At 39.9% G+C, this 17,751-nt stretch overlaps 1 protein-coding gene across 2 annotated transcripts; it reads left to right on the forward strand.

Moving 5' to 3' along the window:
* Positions 1-1,972: 1,972 nt before the first annotated feature.
* FKTN (fukutin) lies at positions 1,973-16,035 on the forward strand. 2 transcript variants are annotated; one of them, XM_029284939.1, is made up of 10 exons: positions 1,973-2,094; positions 2,368-2,427; positions 3,437-3,640; positions 4,865-5,142; positions 6,583-6,715; positions 9,072-9,201; positions 12,330-12,463; positions 14,051-14,193; positions 15,239-15,248; positions 15,670-15,746. In XM_029284939.1, exons 1-10 carry the CDS (start codon positions 1,990-1,992, stop codon positions 15,712-15,714), a joined length of 1,242 nt encoding a protein of 413 aa, XP_029140772.1. In that variant the 5' UTR covers positions 1,973-1,989; the 3' UTR covers positions 15,715-15,746. The 2 variants fall into 2 exon arrangements, with proteins under 2 accessions (XP_029140772.1, XP_015675920.1); XM_015820434.1 differs by lacking the exon at positions 15,239-15,248 and having other exon boundaries at positions 14,051-14,181; positions 15,679-16,035.
* Positions 16,036-17,751: the final 1,716 nt, after the last annotated feature.

Consider the following 17,751-nt stretch of genomic DNA (forward strand, 5'->3'; position numbering starts at 1 on the left):
AGTTAAATGGTTTACAATTTCAATATGTTCCAGGTTTTCCTCGCAGAAAAAGGCATACTATTTATGCTCTGCCTCTGCTTTTTCTTGGCTTTATTATATTTTTTCTACAATAAAATTGTTTAACTGTCTTGAAGATAATTCATAGCAGATATATATCTGGTGGGTTCACTTTTGAGCATCCTGCCTTTTCTAGACCTGAGGTTCAAGAATGGTCAAATTCCTGCAATAATATAAAGCAGTTAATACCGTTATCTTTGAACTACCGGTACTTCCTTCTGTTGCAAAGAACACTCTGCTGCTCAATTGTAGTGGGCTCCTGAACTATGGGATGCAGTAGGCTAGCCGTATTTGGAGACCATAAAACTTGCATTTACAGCCACAACCCAAGTTGGTGACGATGTTCAATTTTTAAGAAGCTGCAGCAAGAAGGCTTCCTTTTGATCTATTACACCAAGAGGATCCTGTATAAATCATACAGGATCAGTGCCAGATCATTCATTTGGAGTGAGCAACTTTAGTTTCCATCTGCATGTGATGTAGGCCTGAGAAAGGGATGAGCAGAGGAGATCTTTTTCAAGCTGACCATTGGAAATGTCAGTCAAGATTGCCAGGATCAAAAGTGCATTGCACATTCAGAACCGCCTTTGACTACTTCCTGTCGGTTCAATCCAGAGTAGACGATAGACTCATAGGTTGGAAGGGACCTCAGAGGTCTTCTAGTCCAATCTCCTTACACCATCCAGATCAAATGACTGTCCAGTTTATCTTTGAAAACGTCTAGTAATCAAGCACCCACAATTCTTGAGAGACAAGCTATCCCATTGATTACTTGTTCTCATTGTCAGGATGTGTAAGCTAGATTTCTCTTTAAAAAGCTTCCACCCATTACTTCTTGTCCTGCTTTTTGGTACTTTGGAGAATAAGTCAATCCCCTCTTTCTTATGATAGCCCTTCAAGACAGTTATCATGTAGTAGGAAGCAGGTAGATTTCCATGGGGCAACATCATTCACTCTGTGTATAGAGAAGAAGAAATTTTTGTTTCTTATCATTTCTCTAGCTACTTTCCATAGAGAAAGTAGAGAATGAACTTGACAGAAAAAGGGAACATCTATTCCTAAAGAGATAGATAAATATTGCTTAAGTCAAGACTGGGGGTGGGGAGCTATGAAAATGTCCCAGATGCCCCCCTACATCACATGAATATAAAAGGAAGAGGAGAAGCAGCACATCCAGATTTGCAAGACTTTGTTGTTAGAGCCAATCTTAATAAAAATGGTTTATGGCATACTAGGCATCTTGTTTCTTGGCATGATCAATGTTGTAGGCTAACACTTTCCCTTTCTCTTCTAATCCAGACATTGAAACATAAGGTACAGCCATGAAAACCCACCAATCCCCTTTTCTTTGTAACTATCATCTGAAAAGCAAATATGAAGCACTTCTTAACTATGTTTTCACTGAGGAAACACTTCCATCTTGGAGAAAATTGGACTCCATGAATAGGAATAGGAAATTAATTTTAGAAATATGAAATGATGGCTTGCACTAAGATTGATTGAATGTCTGCTTTTTCTAACTTTCTTCGCCCAAAATGAATTTAAGTGGGTAAAACTTAGTAAGAAGGTATCTTACTTACGGGATGCCCTTCTCAGAAGGTTTGCCTAGTCACACCTTCAAGGCATTGTTGTTCCAGGCATGAAGTTGCTTAGAACAATATCCAAAACAAAACAACACCAAATCAGCTGTGAATCAGTAAAATAACTTTTTAATTTTGTATGATGAGCTTTTAGTTACATCTCAGAACTTGAGTTGTAGGATAGTTATTTAAACAGAAGAACAACAACTTTGCTTTTTTAAATTCAGCTTCTTAACTGAATTCATTTTTTTTAATGTTTTCCCAGCCTTGAAACTCACACTAGGCCATCTAAAAAAGATGAGAAGCACCAACTGCTGCTTTCTAATGAATACCAGGAGGGTTCAAAAGACCGATGCAGAGAATTAACAAAAACGTAGTATTGGGCCTTCTTACTTTGACCAGCTCAATCTTTCTCTTGTTCCAGTTGTACTATTATAAATATTATCTGTCTCCAAAGGTAAAGTTTCATGATTCTTGTTACTTACGGTCAAACCTAAATCCGGATTTACAGATCTAAACAAGTGCTTATAGTGTTTTAAAATATGCTAGAAAAAACAAAACAAACAAGCAATCCACAACATTTATTGAAGGCAGAGATAACAAATGTTGTTATGAAGCATACTTGCTTGCTAGTAAAAATCGTTGAAGCTTTGTTTTTTGTTATTATAATTTCATGGTATGGTTGAGAGTGGAGTTGTAGAGCTTTATTTCTCTTGTTTGGTTTTGTTAGAATGGAGCTGTTTTCCCCAAGATTAAAGGAAGCAAAGCAGGACAAGACAATAGTCAATGGGTAAATACATCCGACTTTACTATTTCTCAAAAACAACACGCTTGAGGTGGAAGAGACAACTCAGTGAAAAAGAGGGAGGCAACGACATGAGGCAATTACATGCAAATAATAATTACCAAGGGGATGTTAAATACATAGGGGAATATTTGCATAAAGTGTTAAATTACTGTACTTTTATTTTAACAATAGTGACTTATTTATGAGGGAATAATGCCTACCACTTACAGTTCTTCAAGGGTCCTACCTAACACCTTGAAGGAGATTGCAGCCTTCTACTCTAAAAAAAAGGCACCCAGCCTTGGTTTTGGCACCAAAGTTTATCCTAATCATTTGAGTTTTGTTTTTTTTAAAAAAACCTTTAGTTTGATTTTTTTTGCCAAATATTTCAAAATAGTAGTTGTTACATTAACTATAACTATTTATACAAAAGCCCTTGATGCTCATGATCAAAATCATGATTTTAAAATGATTGTTAGGGTTACTACAAATTATTACAGGTATTCCTCAACTTATGACAAGTTGCTTAGTGACTGAAGTTACAACTGACCTGAAAAAGGGGACTTAGAACCTGGATTTGAAGTTCTGATGGTTGCCTCCCCTCCCCCGTGTCACATGACCAAATTTTGAGGACTCAGCAATGTGGCTGCATGCAAGATCATATGCAGCATCTGACAGTCACATAACCGCATTTTACAACAGTTTTGCCCAAAACTGGCACTTCTGGTTTTGGGCAAAAGAGTGCCCATAGTAAACCATTAGTTTGGTTAACGACTGCGTTGTTTGCTTAATGACCTCAGTGGTTGCCTAACGACCACTGGAAATAAAAAATAAAAAAATCTGGTTGATCACATGGCTGACTTCTTTTACAACCATACAGCCATAATGGGCAGACTCTATTATGGTTGCAAGTTGAATTCCACCTGTATTGTTTTTATTTTGGTATAGATTTTCAGCAAACATTTACTCCTGATGTTTTTTCTGTCCCCTCTCTCTCTTTTTTTAAAAACAGTACGTGGTTAGAAAATTTCTGAATTTGGTGGCCAGCCACAACATAGTTGTGCATCTGATTGACCCTCTCCTTTTGGAACTGATTGACAAAGACTTGGAGCAGCTTCAGACCTTCTCTGATGTCAGTCACTCAGAATGCAAATACTTCTGTACCCCACGGGATTGTACCACCTTTGGACTACTGGACAAAACTTGGAAACTTGAAGTAAATGTCCTTTTCCAACTTCCTCTAACTCTGCTAAAGTTTGCAGTCGTTTAATTAGGATGCAATAGAGAGAGGTTTTTTTGCCCACATTTGTATGCTGTCTAATATTTTTACTTTAAGCAGCTTACAATACAGAAAAGTAAATCTTAGATTAAAAACAGGATAACAACACTGACTCAATAAAACTATTAAATCCTGTTTATAAAAAGGTGCCATTCCTTCTTACTTAAGGTCTTCCAACTGAATGCCTTTTGAAAAAGACAGTTTGACATTTTTCTAAAGGACATGAGGGTGGGGGGTGGGGGACGTCTGATCTCCAGGGTTATGCTATTCCAGAGGGAAGGGCTCTCCTGAGAATGTCATTGTTTGAGTTCCCCCACCATCTCTTTAGGGCAGACATGTCAAACTCGTGATGTCACGTGATGTTGCCTACCCACTAGATCAGTGATGGCGTTTGTGATAGGTTTGCCACCACTGCACTAGATGAAGTAGGGTGGGTAGAGTCTGCCTTCAGAAGATGGTCCTAAAGGCAGCAAGAGTCCCAGCTGAATAGAGTTTATAGATCAGTGGTGGCAAACCTATGGCATGCGTGCCAGAGGCGGTACTTAGAGCCCTCTCTGTGGGCACGCGCACCATGCCCCGGAGATGGCAACTATCCCTCTTCAACCAGCAGCCCACTAACTCACCGAGGGCCCACGTGGCTGGATGCATCCCAGCACCCATGGCTCGCTGGCCTCTGTCTGCAGGGGCTGATGGTGTCAGGCAGCAGCCGCCCCGGCCCCTGCCTCACCTTGCCCTGTGACAATGGCACCCCCACCCTGCCTCACCTCGCCTCGCCTCTCCCCGCAGGACTGGCCTCCTGCCCACTGCCCCACCTGCCAGAGACCCCCTGGATCTCCCCCAACCCTGCCCTGCCCCCACAGGTGTCCCTCCCCATAAGCAACATTGAGGTGATCACGCCCACCTTGGCCAAACCCACCCAATCTGCCATGACTACCACAGCCATGCCCATCCAGTGGGCCACGCCCACCTGGCACTCGGTGATAAATAAGTGGGTTTTGGGTTGCAGTTTGGGCACTCGGTCTCTAAAAGGTTCGCCATCACTGTTATAGATAATTACCAGTGATTATCCTTTTAGGTTGCATCCTAAAAGGAACTGTTGGGTGAAACATGGCTGAAGTTTGATGAAGGTGATCAGAACAAAAACTTTTATGTTGGTTTCAGGTGAGCTTGTTTCAAGCTGCTGAGAGAATGGGATTCCAGTGGCTAAAACTTCAGAGTAAAGATCCACGTTTGGAAGGCATGGAAGATCTCTCTGGAACAGAAGTCCCTCTGCACTACATCTTCAAACAGGCAACTCATGCCATCCATCTAGTAGTCTTCTATGAGAGGAGTGGCAACTACCTCTGGCATGGGCCGCTCCGTCTGAAGCTACACATGGACAGGACTTTCGTGCCTTTCCAGAAACTACACTTTGGACGCTACTCTGGAGCCTATGACAAGTAAGAAACAGCAGGGCAGTATTGTTGTTATATATGATGGTAAGGCTCCTCTTGCAAAACACAGCTGTTCTACAGTACTTGGCTTCCAAAAGGCTGAGATGAAATCAGACACCCCGGAATATAAAAGTGATGAAAATTGTGTCAGAAAGTGCACTTGTACTTTTGATTAATGCTGGTAATGAGGCCATTAGATTCCTCTCCCTTCTCTCATCTTTATATGATGGCAGAGATGAGAATTCCCTGACAACATTATTTGGCAGTAGGTTCAGGGCAGACAAAAGAATTGCACCCTCAAAGAAATTCCATGTCAACGGCTTTAAACTATGGTCACCTCTGAACAAAGGAAGGCCCATCTCTGAATATGGAGGATGCGGATCAAGCAAGAAAAATGACACACCACCCCATAATACATCCTAGATGAAAAAAAATGCACAATTCCCCAGTGACAAGATGCATGCTTTTGTAAGAAAATAGGGCATCTCTCTTCTTTTACTTTTGATGAGCTGCTTCTAAAATGGGAAAGTAACTAAGTCACTTAAGGCAGTTATATTGAGTTACCTGATTAATAGCATTGCGATTGTGGAATATGTTCACAATTGCTTTGCAGTGTGCTTGCATTGTTGTCATGCATTTGTAATCAATGTGTCCTCTATCAGAAGGTTCAGCTGATGAGCTGGAAAGCTTATTATTTTATATTCCTTCCAGTTATACATGCTGCCTCTCATCTTATCAGACCCAGTCAAGGCAGCCTTCAAATAAATTGTTAAAACACCATAGTTGTGTTCCCTATCTTCCCTCCATGTTGTGGAGGTCTTTTCCTAAATTATCCTTTTCCTACCACTACTAAATCCATTTTAGCGTACAGAAATTCTTTTAAGTCTCAAACAGGGAGAATACGGGGCAGATAGAGGATAGAAGAATAAGGAACACATAGATATTTGTTAAATCACCAAAAATGGGTTTTAAAACAGGTTCACTTATTTTTTAAAAAATTATATCCTGTACATAGTAGCCTACCCTGCCTGTAAAATTATTCCCAGGCTTGTGTCAGTGACACCGAGAGAGATTCCCAAACGTAGAGTCCAAGCGTCTCTCAAAACTGCCCTTCTGCCTCTATTCTAGTTACTTCTTCCTGTTGGAATAGAACCCAGGAGGCAGTACCCAAAGTTGCCTTCCGTTGATTGGCAGCTCTGCCACCCAATTGTTAACAATTGTTTTGGTTCTGTTTTAGGTGTATATCCAATGCATTGGATGGATCGAGAATAGCAGATTCAGATGGACAAATGTTTTTGTGAACATGCAAGTTGTGATTGTGTGTCAGGACGAACAGCAAATGTGCATTTGTTAGCTTGCTGCCTTAATACAAATTGGAAAGGAAATGTCTAGTTTCTGTTACATTCTCCTGGTCAGGATAACATCACTTTCCCCTTCTTGTAACAGGATGGAATTACTGACTCTTTCCATTGATGGATTAATAGTCCAGATTCCAAAAGAGCCATCTAGGTTCCTTGAAGAAAGGTCTCACTCTAGATTTATTGAATGTCGGTACAGGGAAGCTCGATCGTTCTTCCAGGTTAGTACCATTTTGTGTTTGAATTCATTGGTTTAATAAAAATGATATATCCGTGTCACCACTGCCTCCAAAATGTGCAGTGTTTCTATTATGGTCAGCTTTCCCTTCCACACCCCGGCACTGAAATGGCAATAGTTGCTAATTCTTGTCACTTGTTCAAAATGGAGACATTATTTAAAAGGTGTCCGTGGATACATCTTTCTTTTGTAGGAAATCAGTGGTACTAAGTGAACGATCAATCTATTAATACAGTGGCCAGCTGGACCTTTGTAAGCCTACTGATATTGCATTTAGCTCCTCACTGCAAAGTAGAAGATATCTTGGTCTCCTGGCTATTTGGAACTGAGAAAATCATAATTTTTGCAATTAACCTCTGGTTTAATTTTGCCACCTTTCCAGGATTCAGAGTGATGGGTCCAAGGTCACCCAGCTGACTTTGTGCCTAAAGTGGCACTAAAGTTCATAAATTCCTGGGGTCTAGCTTGTTGTCTTAATCACTACATCAACTGGCGCTCTCTTACTACATAGCCTAGGACCTAGTGACCTTACTTGTAATTTGTTTCATCTCTTTCAAAAAACAATTCTTGAAAGTGGTTTGGAAAGCCCCTCTTCAAACCCACAATTCCTTTGGATGCCCTGAGACACATGCATGTTTTTTTGAATATTGGCCATAGTTTTGTTGAAATCCTAACCCAATTAATCTTTTCCCTCTTTGGGCAACTTGTACTTCAGTTTTTCAGCCCAACAGCCAGCCACATTTCCATGCTTAACCCTATTTAGTGACTACCTACTAAGATTTGCTCTGCGGCTTTGACACTTGATGGCGCCAAAGAATGAATATGGAAGGCCTAGCAATGAAAGAATTCATTTCTTTCATTGCAAGAAATACTTTCTTAACATTTGAGCACAGCAGGAAGGTAGAAAAGTTGCATTAAAAAAAGAAAAGATTTTATGTGGGTTAAACTTTGTGTTGTGTTTTACTAAGGTATAAGTAATAGTTTGTAGCTGTCTTACTACAAGTGCAGAAGGGAATGAAAAGTGCATTATTTAGTGAAGATGAAAATTGGATTGATTGCAATGGTGATTTTTTGATGGACTTTGGATCCAAAGCTGATTTATCTATCTGTCTGTCTTTCTATATCTCAGACACCACCCATGTCAGCGTCCAAATGATTATTTATTTTTCCAACTCTGGCCAATAGTCTTTAGCACAAGCAGAGAATCGATTTCATTCCAAAGATGTCATATTGTATCAGATTTTGTTACACAAGTCTCCATAAGTTTGATTTTTAAATTGTTTATCAGCTTCCCTCCGTGGTTATCATCACCAGTTTGAATTGGGCCCTTGCCTATGGCTCCCTGTGGCTCCTTGCTTCCACTTTCCAAGAGAACAAGGAATAAGGACCTTCATTTAAATACAGATTCATTGCAGGTAGTCCTCGCTTACCGACCACTCAGTCAGCAACCGTTTGAAGTTACAGCGATGCTAAAAAAATAATTTTATGGCCATGTTACCACATTTATGGCCTTTGTAGTATCCCTCAGTCACGTGATTGCCATTATAGTCATGCATTGTTCTCTGCTTAGTGATTTTTTTTTCTCTTACAAAATTGCAGATTGGAGAGATTGAAAAGGAAGGGATTTCAAGAGAGTAAGCAGTTTAGGTCGCTCCAGCCCCAGGGTTGTGGTACAGTCTCATTGCTTTTGATGTGTATAAGGCATTAAACAGACACTGCTTCCTAAGGAGCAGTTATCAGACAAACAAAAGGGAAGGGGTAAAATGACAAGTCTTGTCTTTTTCCAGCTTGAAGCCACATTGGCAGTCAAGTCTTTTCCCGCTTAGCAGCCACTTTATTTGTAACAGTTACTTATTTCTTCTGGGGGAATTCTAAATACTGGAAAGGAAATATAAAAAATGGTCATGGAAGCTAAGGTACAGATTAGACCAGTGTTTCTCAACCTTGACAATTTTAAGGCATGTGGACTTCAACTCCCAGAATTCCACAGCCAGCAATGCTGGCTGTGGAATTCTGGGAGTTGAAGTCCACATGCCTTAAAATTGTCAAGGTTGAGAAACACTGGATTAGACAAATGCCTTCATTTGACTTAACAACGTGCAAAGAATTTACAGTGCTATTCCTCCTTTTCTTCTTCTTCTTCTTCTTCTTCTTCTTCTTCTTCTTCTTCTTCTTCTTCTTCTTCTTCTTCTTCTTCTTCTTCTTCTTCTTCTTCTTCTTCTTCTTCTTCTTCTTCTTCTTCTTCTTCTTCTTCTTCCTCCTCCTCCTCCTCCTCCTCCTCCTCCTCCTTCTCCTTCTCCTTCTCCTTCTTCCCCTCCTCCTTTTTCTTTCTTTCCTAGCTGTACCCTGATGATACGTCCCCCGAGGCAGTGGAATTCAGGAAAAAAGCCAAGGCATTGCTGCGTCTTGCTGCTCTGACACTGAACACTTTAGGAGTACAATTCTGGCTGAGTAGCGGGACTTGTCTAGGTAAGTCACTTGCAGTTGGTTGGAAGCCAGAACTGTTCCCTGCAATGCTGGCAGTTGAACCTGAGGGACAAGATAACCAAACTAGGTATATGGCAGAAATACGCCATGTATGAAGACCAAACAGATCAAATGCATGGAACCATAACATCCATAGTCTTAGACTATGATCCCAGAAGCATATGTGGCAAGAGAGTCCTTCATCGATCTCCTACCCCACTGATACTAGAACGGGGAGATTTTATAAGTATTATTCTTGACATCAACTGTTATTGCAATAAGTTAAACATTGCATTAATGCGCGGGGTTTTTTTTACCCTACACTCTTCAAATGAATTAAAGAGCTCTGTAGATTAGGAGTACTGGTAGTTATAATCCAGCACGCTTGGTCCATATCTGGTTGGTTCTTGTAATTACACTCTTACATAAATATAAGTAGGAGTGTTCAGTATTTCATCCCCAGAACCAAAAAGGTGCTTTGCAGCAGTGTGGGGATGCATACCACATCTGCCTGCATTTCCTTAAAGAAGCTACATATTTCCTTGCTCACATGGAAGCTGTGCAATTCCAGGAAATCATGTGTTTAAGTTGAGGAGATTCAAGAGGCGGTCCAAGGTGCTCTGGGATAAGTCTGGCCATGCTATAGGTGCCTCCTTAATTCAAACACATTTTCTGGTGGGATCAGGGAGCTGTTGTCTGAACCTAATACACGAAGAGTTTTAATCAAACACTAATGGGTATGGCATATGCATTTATGCCCACTCTGAAGTATCTTTTCACCATCAGTATGAAGTATTGCAGATCCTTGATTTCCAATCTCTTTTAAAATATTTGCTTTAGAACAGGGGTCCCCAACCTGTGGGCCGCGGCCCATTACCAGTCCGTGGCCTATTCACAACTGGGCCATGTGAGTGGCTGACTGGTGTGCACACATGTTCGGGGCCCCACTCACGCGAGCATCGCAGGCGCTCACAGCCCCACTCATGCGAGTGTCACAGGCGTTCGGGGCCTCATTTGCACAAGCTTCATGGGCGTTTGGGGTCTCACTCATGTGAGTGTCACCTTGTGCTCTCGGCCCCACTCATGCAAGCAATGGGTGCTTGTGTGCATGCATATGCACGTGCACGCCCCTGCCCCGCCCACAAAACCACCCCCTCCTCCCCTCCGGGCCGCCAACCTGGAAGGGTTGGGGAACTCTGCTTTAGAAGATAAATAGCTAAATTTTGCTATAGATATATTATCACACCCTATATGATGTGATTTTCATCATATCTTGTATCTATTTAAATATCCAATTAAATCTTCTGCATTCACTGTAACACATGCACCTTTGCAAGCTCATCTCTCAGTCCTTTTAATTTATGGATCATATTGTTCTGCATACAGCATAAGCCAGGGGATACACCCTGTGTCTTGATTTGCTATACAGTGCCTAAAGTTTGGGGGTTGACCTCGAAAAAGCAGAAACATCTCAGTGAAATATTGGAAGTAGAGGAAGCTGCAAGGCGATTTAAATAATTTGTCAGAAAAAATATCCTACATCGGAATAAGTTGGTTGGTCATAAACTCCAGAAAAGAATTGTAACTAACCTAGTTCTCTGCATGTCTGTTCAAAAGAAGTTCAGTGAAACCTGCTTCCAGGTAAATATACGCAGGTTTTTCTCTATAAAGCAAGAGATGGACTTTCCAAAATATTATTAATACTGAAATAAGAACAATAATAGGTTTATGTAATTAATTAGTTAGGTTTAAAACACTTTGGTATTTAAAAAAAAAATAGAAAGAAACACTAGGAAGGATTTACCAGTTTTGTAGGTGGAAGTATGAAAATAATGTTCTTAATCAAGCATTAATGTGGGGAATCATCTAAGCTAAATGAAATAAATGGCTCACAAATGCCAATTGTATCCTTATCTGCAGGAAAGTAAGATGAAAGAAGCCTCTGTTACTCTCTTTTACCTTTTTAAAAACAAAGAGAATACTGAAAAATTGTATTAACCCTTTAATATTTCCTGGGGGGTGGTATGTGTCATTCATTTGAGGTAATTCACACAGGCATTGTTCAATTATGGAATTTAGGATTGCAGTGTCTTCAACACAATGCTGTCCAAAAATTCTAGTAAACTTCTTGCTTACCCCAAGATATTGAATTCAACATCTTTTTGTGCTGATCCAGTAAGACCATTAAATATGGTGATTTGATTAATTATGTGCCATCAAATTGGTATTGTCTCATAGTCACCACATTTTCTCCATGATGTCCTTAATCTGATTGTTTAGCTCTTCCAATGGTGCACTTATCACCGCTATAACTGACTCCTTGCTATTGGTCATCTTCTTCCTCTTTTTCCTTCTATGTCTCCCATCGTCATGATGGACTTGTTAAGAGAGCTAAGTCTTTTGCATTATGTTTCTAATCAGCTTGCAATTAAGTTAGCACCTTATTTTTGTTGAGTAATACTAAAAGTATGAGGAAAGAATTACCTACAAAGTTATTGTAATTTTTACCATCACGTGGGATCAGGAAATTTACATGGCCAACTTAGTTGAGAGGCTTTTGCTGATTGCTTTGTCTGGGTTTCCTCTTGGGCACCACTGTAGATTTTTACTCTTTATTAACATTGTTTTCCTATTGCATTCACACACTAGCCACCTAGAGTTGCATTTGCAAATAAACTTACTTGCAAAAATTGGGTCCCTAAGCTTGGAAAAATTTTGTCATGAAAGAGAGGTTGCAGCTGGTTCACCAGAGATGATTCTAGTTGGATTTATTCAGACTGTGTGGAAGATTACAGATTTTTTTGTACAGTTTCTCCCACTATTTTAAAAGAAAGAAACCAGCCATTTTTATTTGTGGAAATGGGAGTTAACTCTTAAATTTAAATATTTACCAAGCAGCCTTGAGGAATGAACAGGTTGGGCAAGTAAAATTGTTCTTCTATGTCTTTCTTCTCTACCATATAAATGCAGCAGATTGTTAGAAGAGAACTTGAATTTTCCATCTTTCCTTAGAATGGAAAACTTCTGGGTATAATTTCTGTTCTTTATTTAATTACACTATCCTCTTTTTTACCAATGTAGGGACTGCATGATTGTGTGTTAAATTTCTCATGGATCTGTTGAATATTTAGGTTGGTACAGACAGTGCAACATTATTCCTTACAGTAAAGACCTGGACTTGGGGATTTTTATTCAAGACTATAAGCCAGATATTATTACAGCATTCCAGAAGGCCGGATTACCGCTAAAACACAAATTTGGCAAGGTTGGTGAATACAGGAATATGCTTGACTCATACTTTTCTTTCTTGCCAATCTTTTTTTCCCAATATCTGAAATATTAAAGGCATAATTAGCTTGTACTGGAACTGTGTTTTTCAAATTTGGCACTTTTAAGATGTGTCGACTTTAACTCCCAGAATTCTCCAGCCAGCATGCTGACTAGGCAATTCTGGGAGCTTAAAGGTGGCTAGTTTGAAAAGCACTGGGGTCAAAGGGGGTTGGGGAGCGGGGGGGAACCTGGTTTTGGATCTTCTCTCTGGAGCTTGCTGTTTAGTTAGGAGCAGTCAGGCTCTTTACTCAACCTACTTCACATTATTATGAGGATAAAGTAGAGAGAACAGAAAGCTGTGCAAGAATTGCTTGCTGCAATTCAACATATAATTGACAATAACTGCCTAAATCAAAACATGTTCCCAGTCAGGCAGAGGCCCTGCATTAGTTTTCTTGCCAATTATTCTTCTTCACCAGCTGTTATTCACCCAGAAGCAATGTTTTCTGAAAACTTAAGAGATTTGGGTGTGTTTTTTTTTCCTTTCCCCGGTGGGGCAAATGGTGCAGTCCTCAGCACTTTGTAAATATTGAATTGTTTTATCTTGCAGATAGTCTAGAGCTAACTTGCACATCTTTCTCTTCCATTATCATAATTATTGTACCTCTTGACTTTTTTAGCCTATTAGTTTTATTAGCATCTGAGCAGTGAGTAATTTAAGACTTTCTAATCTTTTACTTCTAATTCTGCTTCTTTAGAAAAGATTTTTTTAAAAAAAAACTGCTGAAGACTTGTTACATTCCTGTAATGCTGTTATATACGTTAATAGGCTGGGATAAAATTAATAGCCTTGGCACTCTTAAGTGATTCCCCCTCCTGACCAAATTTCATCGGGAGCTGAATCATATCTGTTTCTTTCAACTGCTTTTTATTAGGGGTCCTTGGTGCTCTCTGAGCTTTGTTGTTTTCTTACAGATGTTTCATTACCCAAACTAGGTAACATCATCCGTGCTAGTGATGATGCTCAGATAATCAGCTGTGTTCCAGACTACAAGGCCAACTGAGCCAACCAGCACCACCTCCAACAGTGGCTACTACTGGACCCTGGGGAGCCACAGCTTACCCTACCTGAGAAGAGGCTGCTGAACTCAGATGAGAGAATTTGCATTTGAAAAATGAACTCCAAAGGAGGACCACAATAGTAGATAAGACAGAAGACTCAAAAGATGAAATCAGGAAACTGCAACCCTCATAAATACATGTCATTGCCAAGTATCTGAATTTAAATCATCACTAGCTAGTACACTGATGATGTTACCTACTTTGGATAATGAAACATCTGCCAAGAAAACAGCCAAGCTCAAGAGAGCACCGTGGACCCTTCATTTCAACCATGAGCTACAAATATTCTCCTTTATTGCTTTTTATTAATCTTTTAAGAAGTTTTATCTTCAAAATAGTGCTAGGAAGTACTCAAAACTTCAGAGTTAAGAATTACAGGAAGGGAATCAAGCATTCATTTTGATGCGTTCCAATTTTATTATCTATGTTTTGAGTCCTTTTCCCCCCTCTTTCTTTATAGGTTGAAGATAGTTTAGAGCTCTCCTTCCAGGGAGGAGAGGATGATGTGAAGCTTGACATTTTTTTCTTCTATGAAGAGGATGACCACATGTGGAACGGAGGAACCCAGGCCAAGTCTGGCAAGAAATTTAAGTATGACTCATAGTTGGTATTTATGGAGGGAAAACCTTACTAAAGAACTGTTTTCATAGCTTATTGCCCAGCAAATAATTGCTTCCGCTCTAATGGGTTTTAAATCTTTTGGAGAACATTGACCCAGTTATTAAAAAAAAATAAAAATCAGGAAGCTTCTTAGTGGCAAGATCCTTAATGGACAACAAAAGTCTTTGAAAGATAAAGTTGACTCACATTTATCAGCCCACCTTTGCAGATATTCAGCTTCTTCGTGGTGTCTCCTTCTAGAGATATTTTGCAGAACCTTTTACAACATGTTAAACTTCCATTTCTGAGCATAGTTCAAATGCCAGCATTTATCTCTGCAAGATTCCAACTGGCTTTGCATCTAGAAATTTTAAGTTATTTTCTCCCACATTAGCTTCTTGGAATACTCAAGAGGCCCCACTAAACTACTTTTCTGGAATCAAGAGGAATGGTGAATGGCAAGGAGTGCTTGTTAGTAATTCTTCCCCCCCTTTAGCTTCAGCGCAGAAAAGTTCACTTGTTTCTGAACTGTTTTTTTTTTAAATAAAGCTTAACATTTTGTATATTATTTTGGACATTTCAGATTGTCATCAGTCTTATCTAGGACTAATGTTGTTCTTGTTTAACTATCAGCTGTGTTTGTTGCTTACTTTTTTGTTCTTTGTTGTATCTGTAAGTGTTGCTGGGTCAATTTTACTATGTTAGAATAGGGAATATTTTTTGAATGATTGTAACCCACTCTGTAAGTAACTAAACTAGAAGGAAATACATTATTTGAGTAAATTAAGTTGAGGAAAGGCCATCCAAGGCCAATCATTTCACCAGAAAGTTGCTATTAAGCTTGATTTCTTCTAAGGCGATGACATTATAGGAAAAATGGACGTTCTTTGGATCAACACAAAGTTCTTACAAAGTATGGCAGAATTTCTGGGGCACCATGTTAGTTCTTCTTCCTTGGTCAGAGATGTGATTGATTGTATCTTGATTCAAATTTGATCATTAGTGAAGAATTTTGTTTCTGTGTGGTTAATTAATTCAATCTGCAAAGCAGATACTTGGACAATTTGCGAAAATTTTAGTTCAGAAACATTTTCAGGAGCAGGTTAAAGAAATGGGTATCTGTAAGTGTTGAAATTTAAATGTTTATGTTTATTAACAACATAAATGTCTCTAATTCTCATTATTAGGCACTTCAAAATGCCTGCTTAAAGGTTAAAAAGGAGAAGAATTTGCTTCCTTGGTACTTGGAGAATTTGAAGATTGCATTTTGGTGCTGTAAATAGCTCCTGATCTGTCAGTATAATTCAGCAGAATTAAAATGTGTTCAACAACTTTCCTTAATAATTTAGTATAATAATATACCACCTGCAGAAATTAACTTTGCATATTGCTTATATCCAGTCTGCCACATAATGATCTAAGAACATAACCTACTTCTCATTGGTAGCATTTTACCTACACCATCTTATCTGTTCTTCCTTTTTGCAGGTATCTCTTTCCCAAATTTACCCTATGCTGGACTGAGTTTCTAGAACTTAAGGTGCATGTGCCATGTGAAACCCTCCACTATATTGAAGCCAATTATGGCAAAGACTGGAAGGTTCCTGTGAAAGTGTGGGATTGGAAAAATTCACCCCCCAATGTCCAGCCTAATGGAATCTGGCCTATCAGTGAATGGGAAGAAGTAATTCAGCTCTACTGATTCATCTGTAAGATGGTGGCATCAGAAGAATATTTGTTGATGGTTGCATCATGTCTCACCTAGAAATCATCAGCATTGGGATGCTTCATGGATTTGCCACTGTTTCCGTGGTAGGATGCATGTGGAAATCGATGTACTGCATCATGGCTGGGTCTGAATTTGAAGCTGAAGAAGCTGCAGCAGCAGAATCTATGAAATGTTAGCCTCGGGAGACACAAAGCCAAGAATCACCTGAGGCTGATCAAACATAGGCACTGCCTGAAGAGCCAAGCAATCAGATGATGCAGCAGGCCTCCAAGTTCCCCTACCTGGTGAGGAGAGCAGAAAACAAAGTATAGAATTCAGTGAGACTCCTTGTCAAGCAAGAGACTAAATTTCTTGATTAAAGGCAGCTGGCTGCAGCTGATTACAAGGCAACCCGTTATCCCTCATTGGAATCAACTGTCTGATCTCCAGCTTTTGCGTGATGTTTGTGTGAAATTCTGCTCCTGAAATTTTGACTTCTGGATTGGCTGACAATACTGACCTGGCTCTTGGAACTCTGCACTGGAGTTTGACTGTTCTTCTGTCTGCTGCTGTTAAAGAAAGTCTATTCAGGCAAGCTTCTTTCAGAGGCTCTTGTTTCTGTTTGCATTCCTTGTCTGCTGTTACCTCCTCAACTTTGAGTAAACTGCTAATTTCCACAGTGACTGTGTTGTGAGTGTAGAATTGGAACCAGAAGCAGGACACACTGCTTCAGGAGCTTATGTAGCTGAGGATGGAAGAATTCAAAAAGCATTTTGTATACGTGTATGTTTGTATGTATATATGAAAATGAACAGTAGTGGCTATTTGGATGTTGTGTTCTGACAAACATGCTTATAGCAAGGAAGCAACATTATAAAAACTGGACAGAGAAGATATCCTAGCAGATCACTGTAAAAGAAACTTTGTCAATAGAGGGGAAAGTATACAGGTAATCCTCACCGACTGTCCACAGTTGGTGGTCATTAAGCATGATGGTAAATGATAAACTTACAACATCAGTTCTGGCTGCAGTCATTAAGTGAATCTTGCCTGCTTATTAAGCATGACATATGACTGCAATTTCCAGCTTCCTGCTGGCATCCCCATTGATGCTTGTTGTAGTGTTTGGTTTGTAATACATAGAGGGTATCTTTGGCTTTTCATCATTGTATATTTTAAATTATGATGACCTAATTAAGGAGATTGAAACTGAAAAAAAGTGTTTAGCAAATGAATTGTTAAATGAAACAGAACTAAACCTGGGAGTTGCCATATACATAATATTTATATGTGACAAACTTCTTCCTAAGGGCAGTTCTAACTACAGGTCATCCTCAACTTATGACCATTTGTTCAGCAACCATTGGAAATTATGATGGTGCTGAACAAAGAGACTTGTGATCTGTGCTCAAGAGTTATGCCATTGCAGCCCTTGGCAGCCCATCCACACTCGTGGACTGCAGAGGTGCTGTAACTCCTATTTGCCTACTGTATCTCCCCCCCTCCCATCTTTGCCCTTAAACATCTGGGGAACTTTCACAGTGGGGAATGAAGCAGACACACACACACACACCCCAGGGTCGAGCACACAGTGGGGCCAAAAGGGAAGCTCCAAACCCCCAGGAGACTCCAAAAGAGCGAAGCAGCCCCCTCCTCTACGAAGCCTCTCTGCAAACTCTTCTCTGGCTGTGGCTGTTTCCATTTCAATGGAAATGGCTCCTTCCATTGAAGCTGCTCTCCTCTAGGAATTGGTACTTGATGGTTTTAACCCAGCAAAGTCAAGCTGAAACTTCTTAGGACTAACAGGCTTAGCCATGCCCAGAGAAGAGTTTGCAGAGAAGGGGGGGGGGGGG

This window comes from Protobothrops mucrosquamatus, unplaced genomic scaffold, assembly GCF_001527695.2.
Source record: "Protobothrops mucrosquamatus isolate PMUCROS unplaced genomic scaffold, P.Mucros_1.0 scaffold1129, whole genome shotgun sequence".
Classification (NCBI taxonomy): domain Eukaryota; kingdom Metazoa; phylum Chordata; class Lepidosauria; order Squamata; family Viperidae; genus Protobothrops; species Protobothrops mucrosquamatus.

What these genes read in the sequence shown, in the direction of transcription:
- FKTN (XM_015820434.1), top strand. Translation starts at nt 1,990, where the DNA reads ATGCAGAGAATTAACAAAAACGTAGTATTGGGCCTTCTTACTTTGACC. An exon ending in GACAAGACAATAGTCAATGG is followed by an intron (nt 2,428 to 3,436) that starts GTAAATACATCC and finishes TTTTAAAAACAG; the next exon opens with TACGTGGTTAGAAAATTTCT. An exon ending in AAGCTCGATCGTTCTTCCAG is followed by an intron (nt 6,716 to 9,071) that starts GTTAGTACCATT and finishes TTTCTTTCCTAG; the next exon opens with CTGTACCCTGATGATACGTC.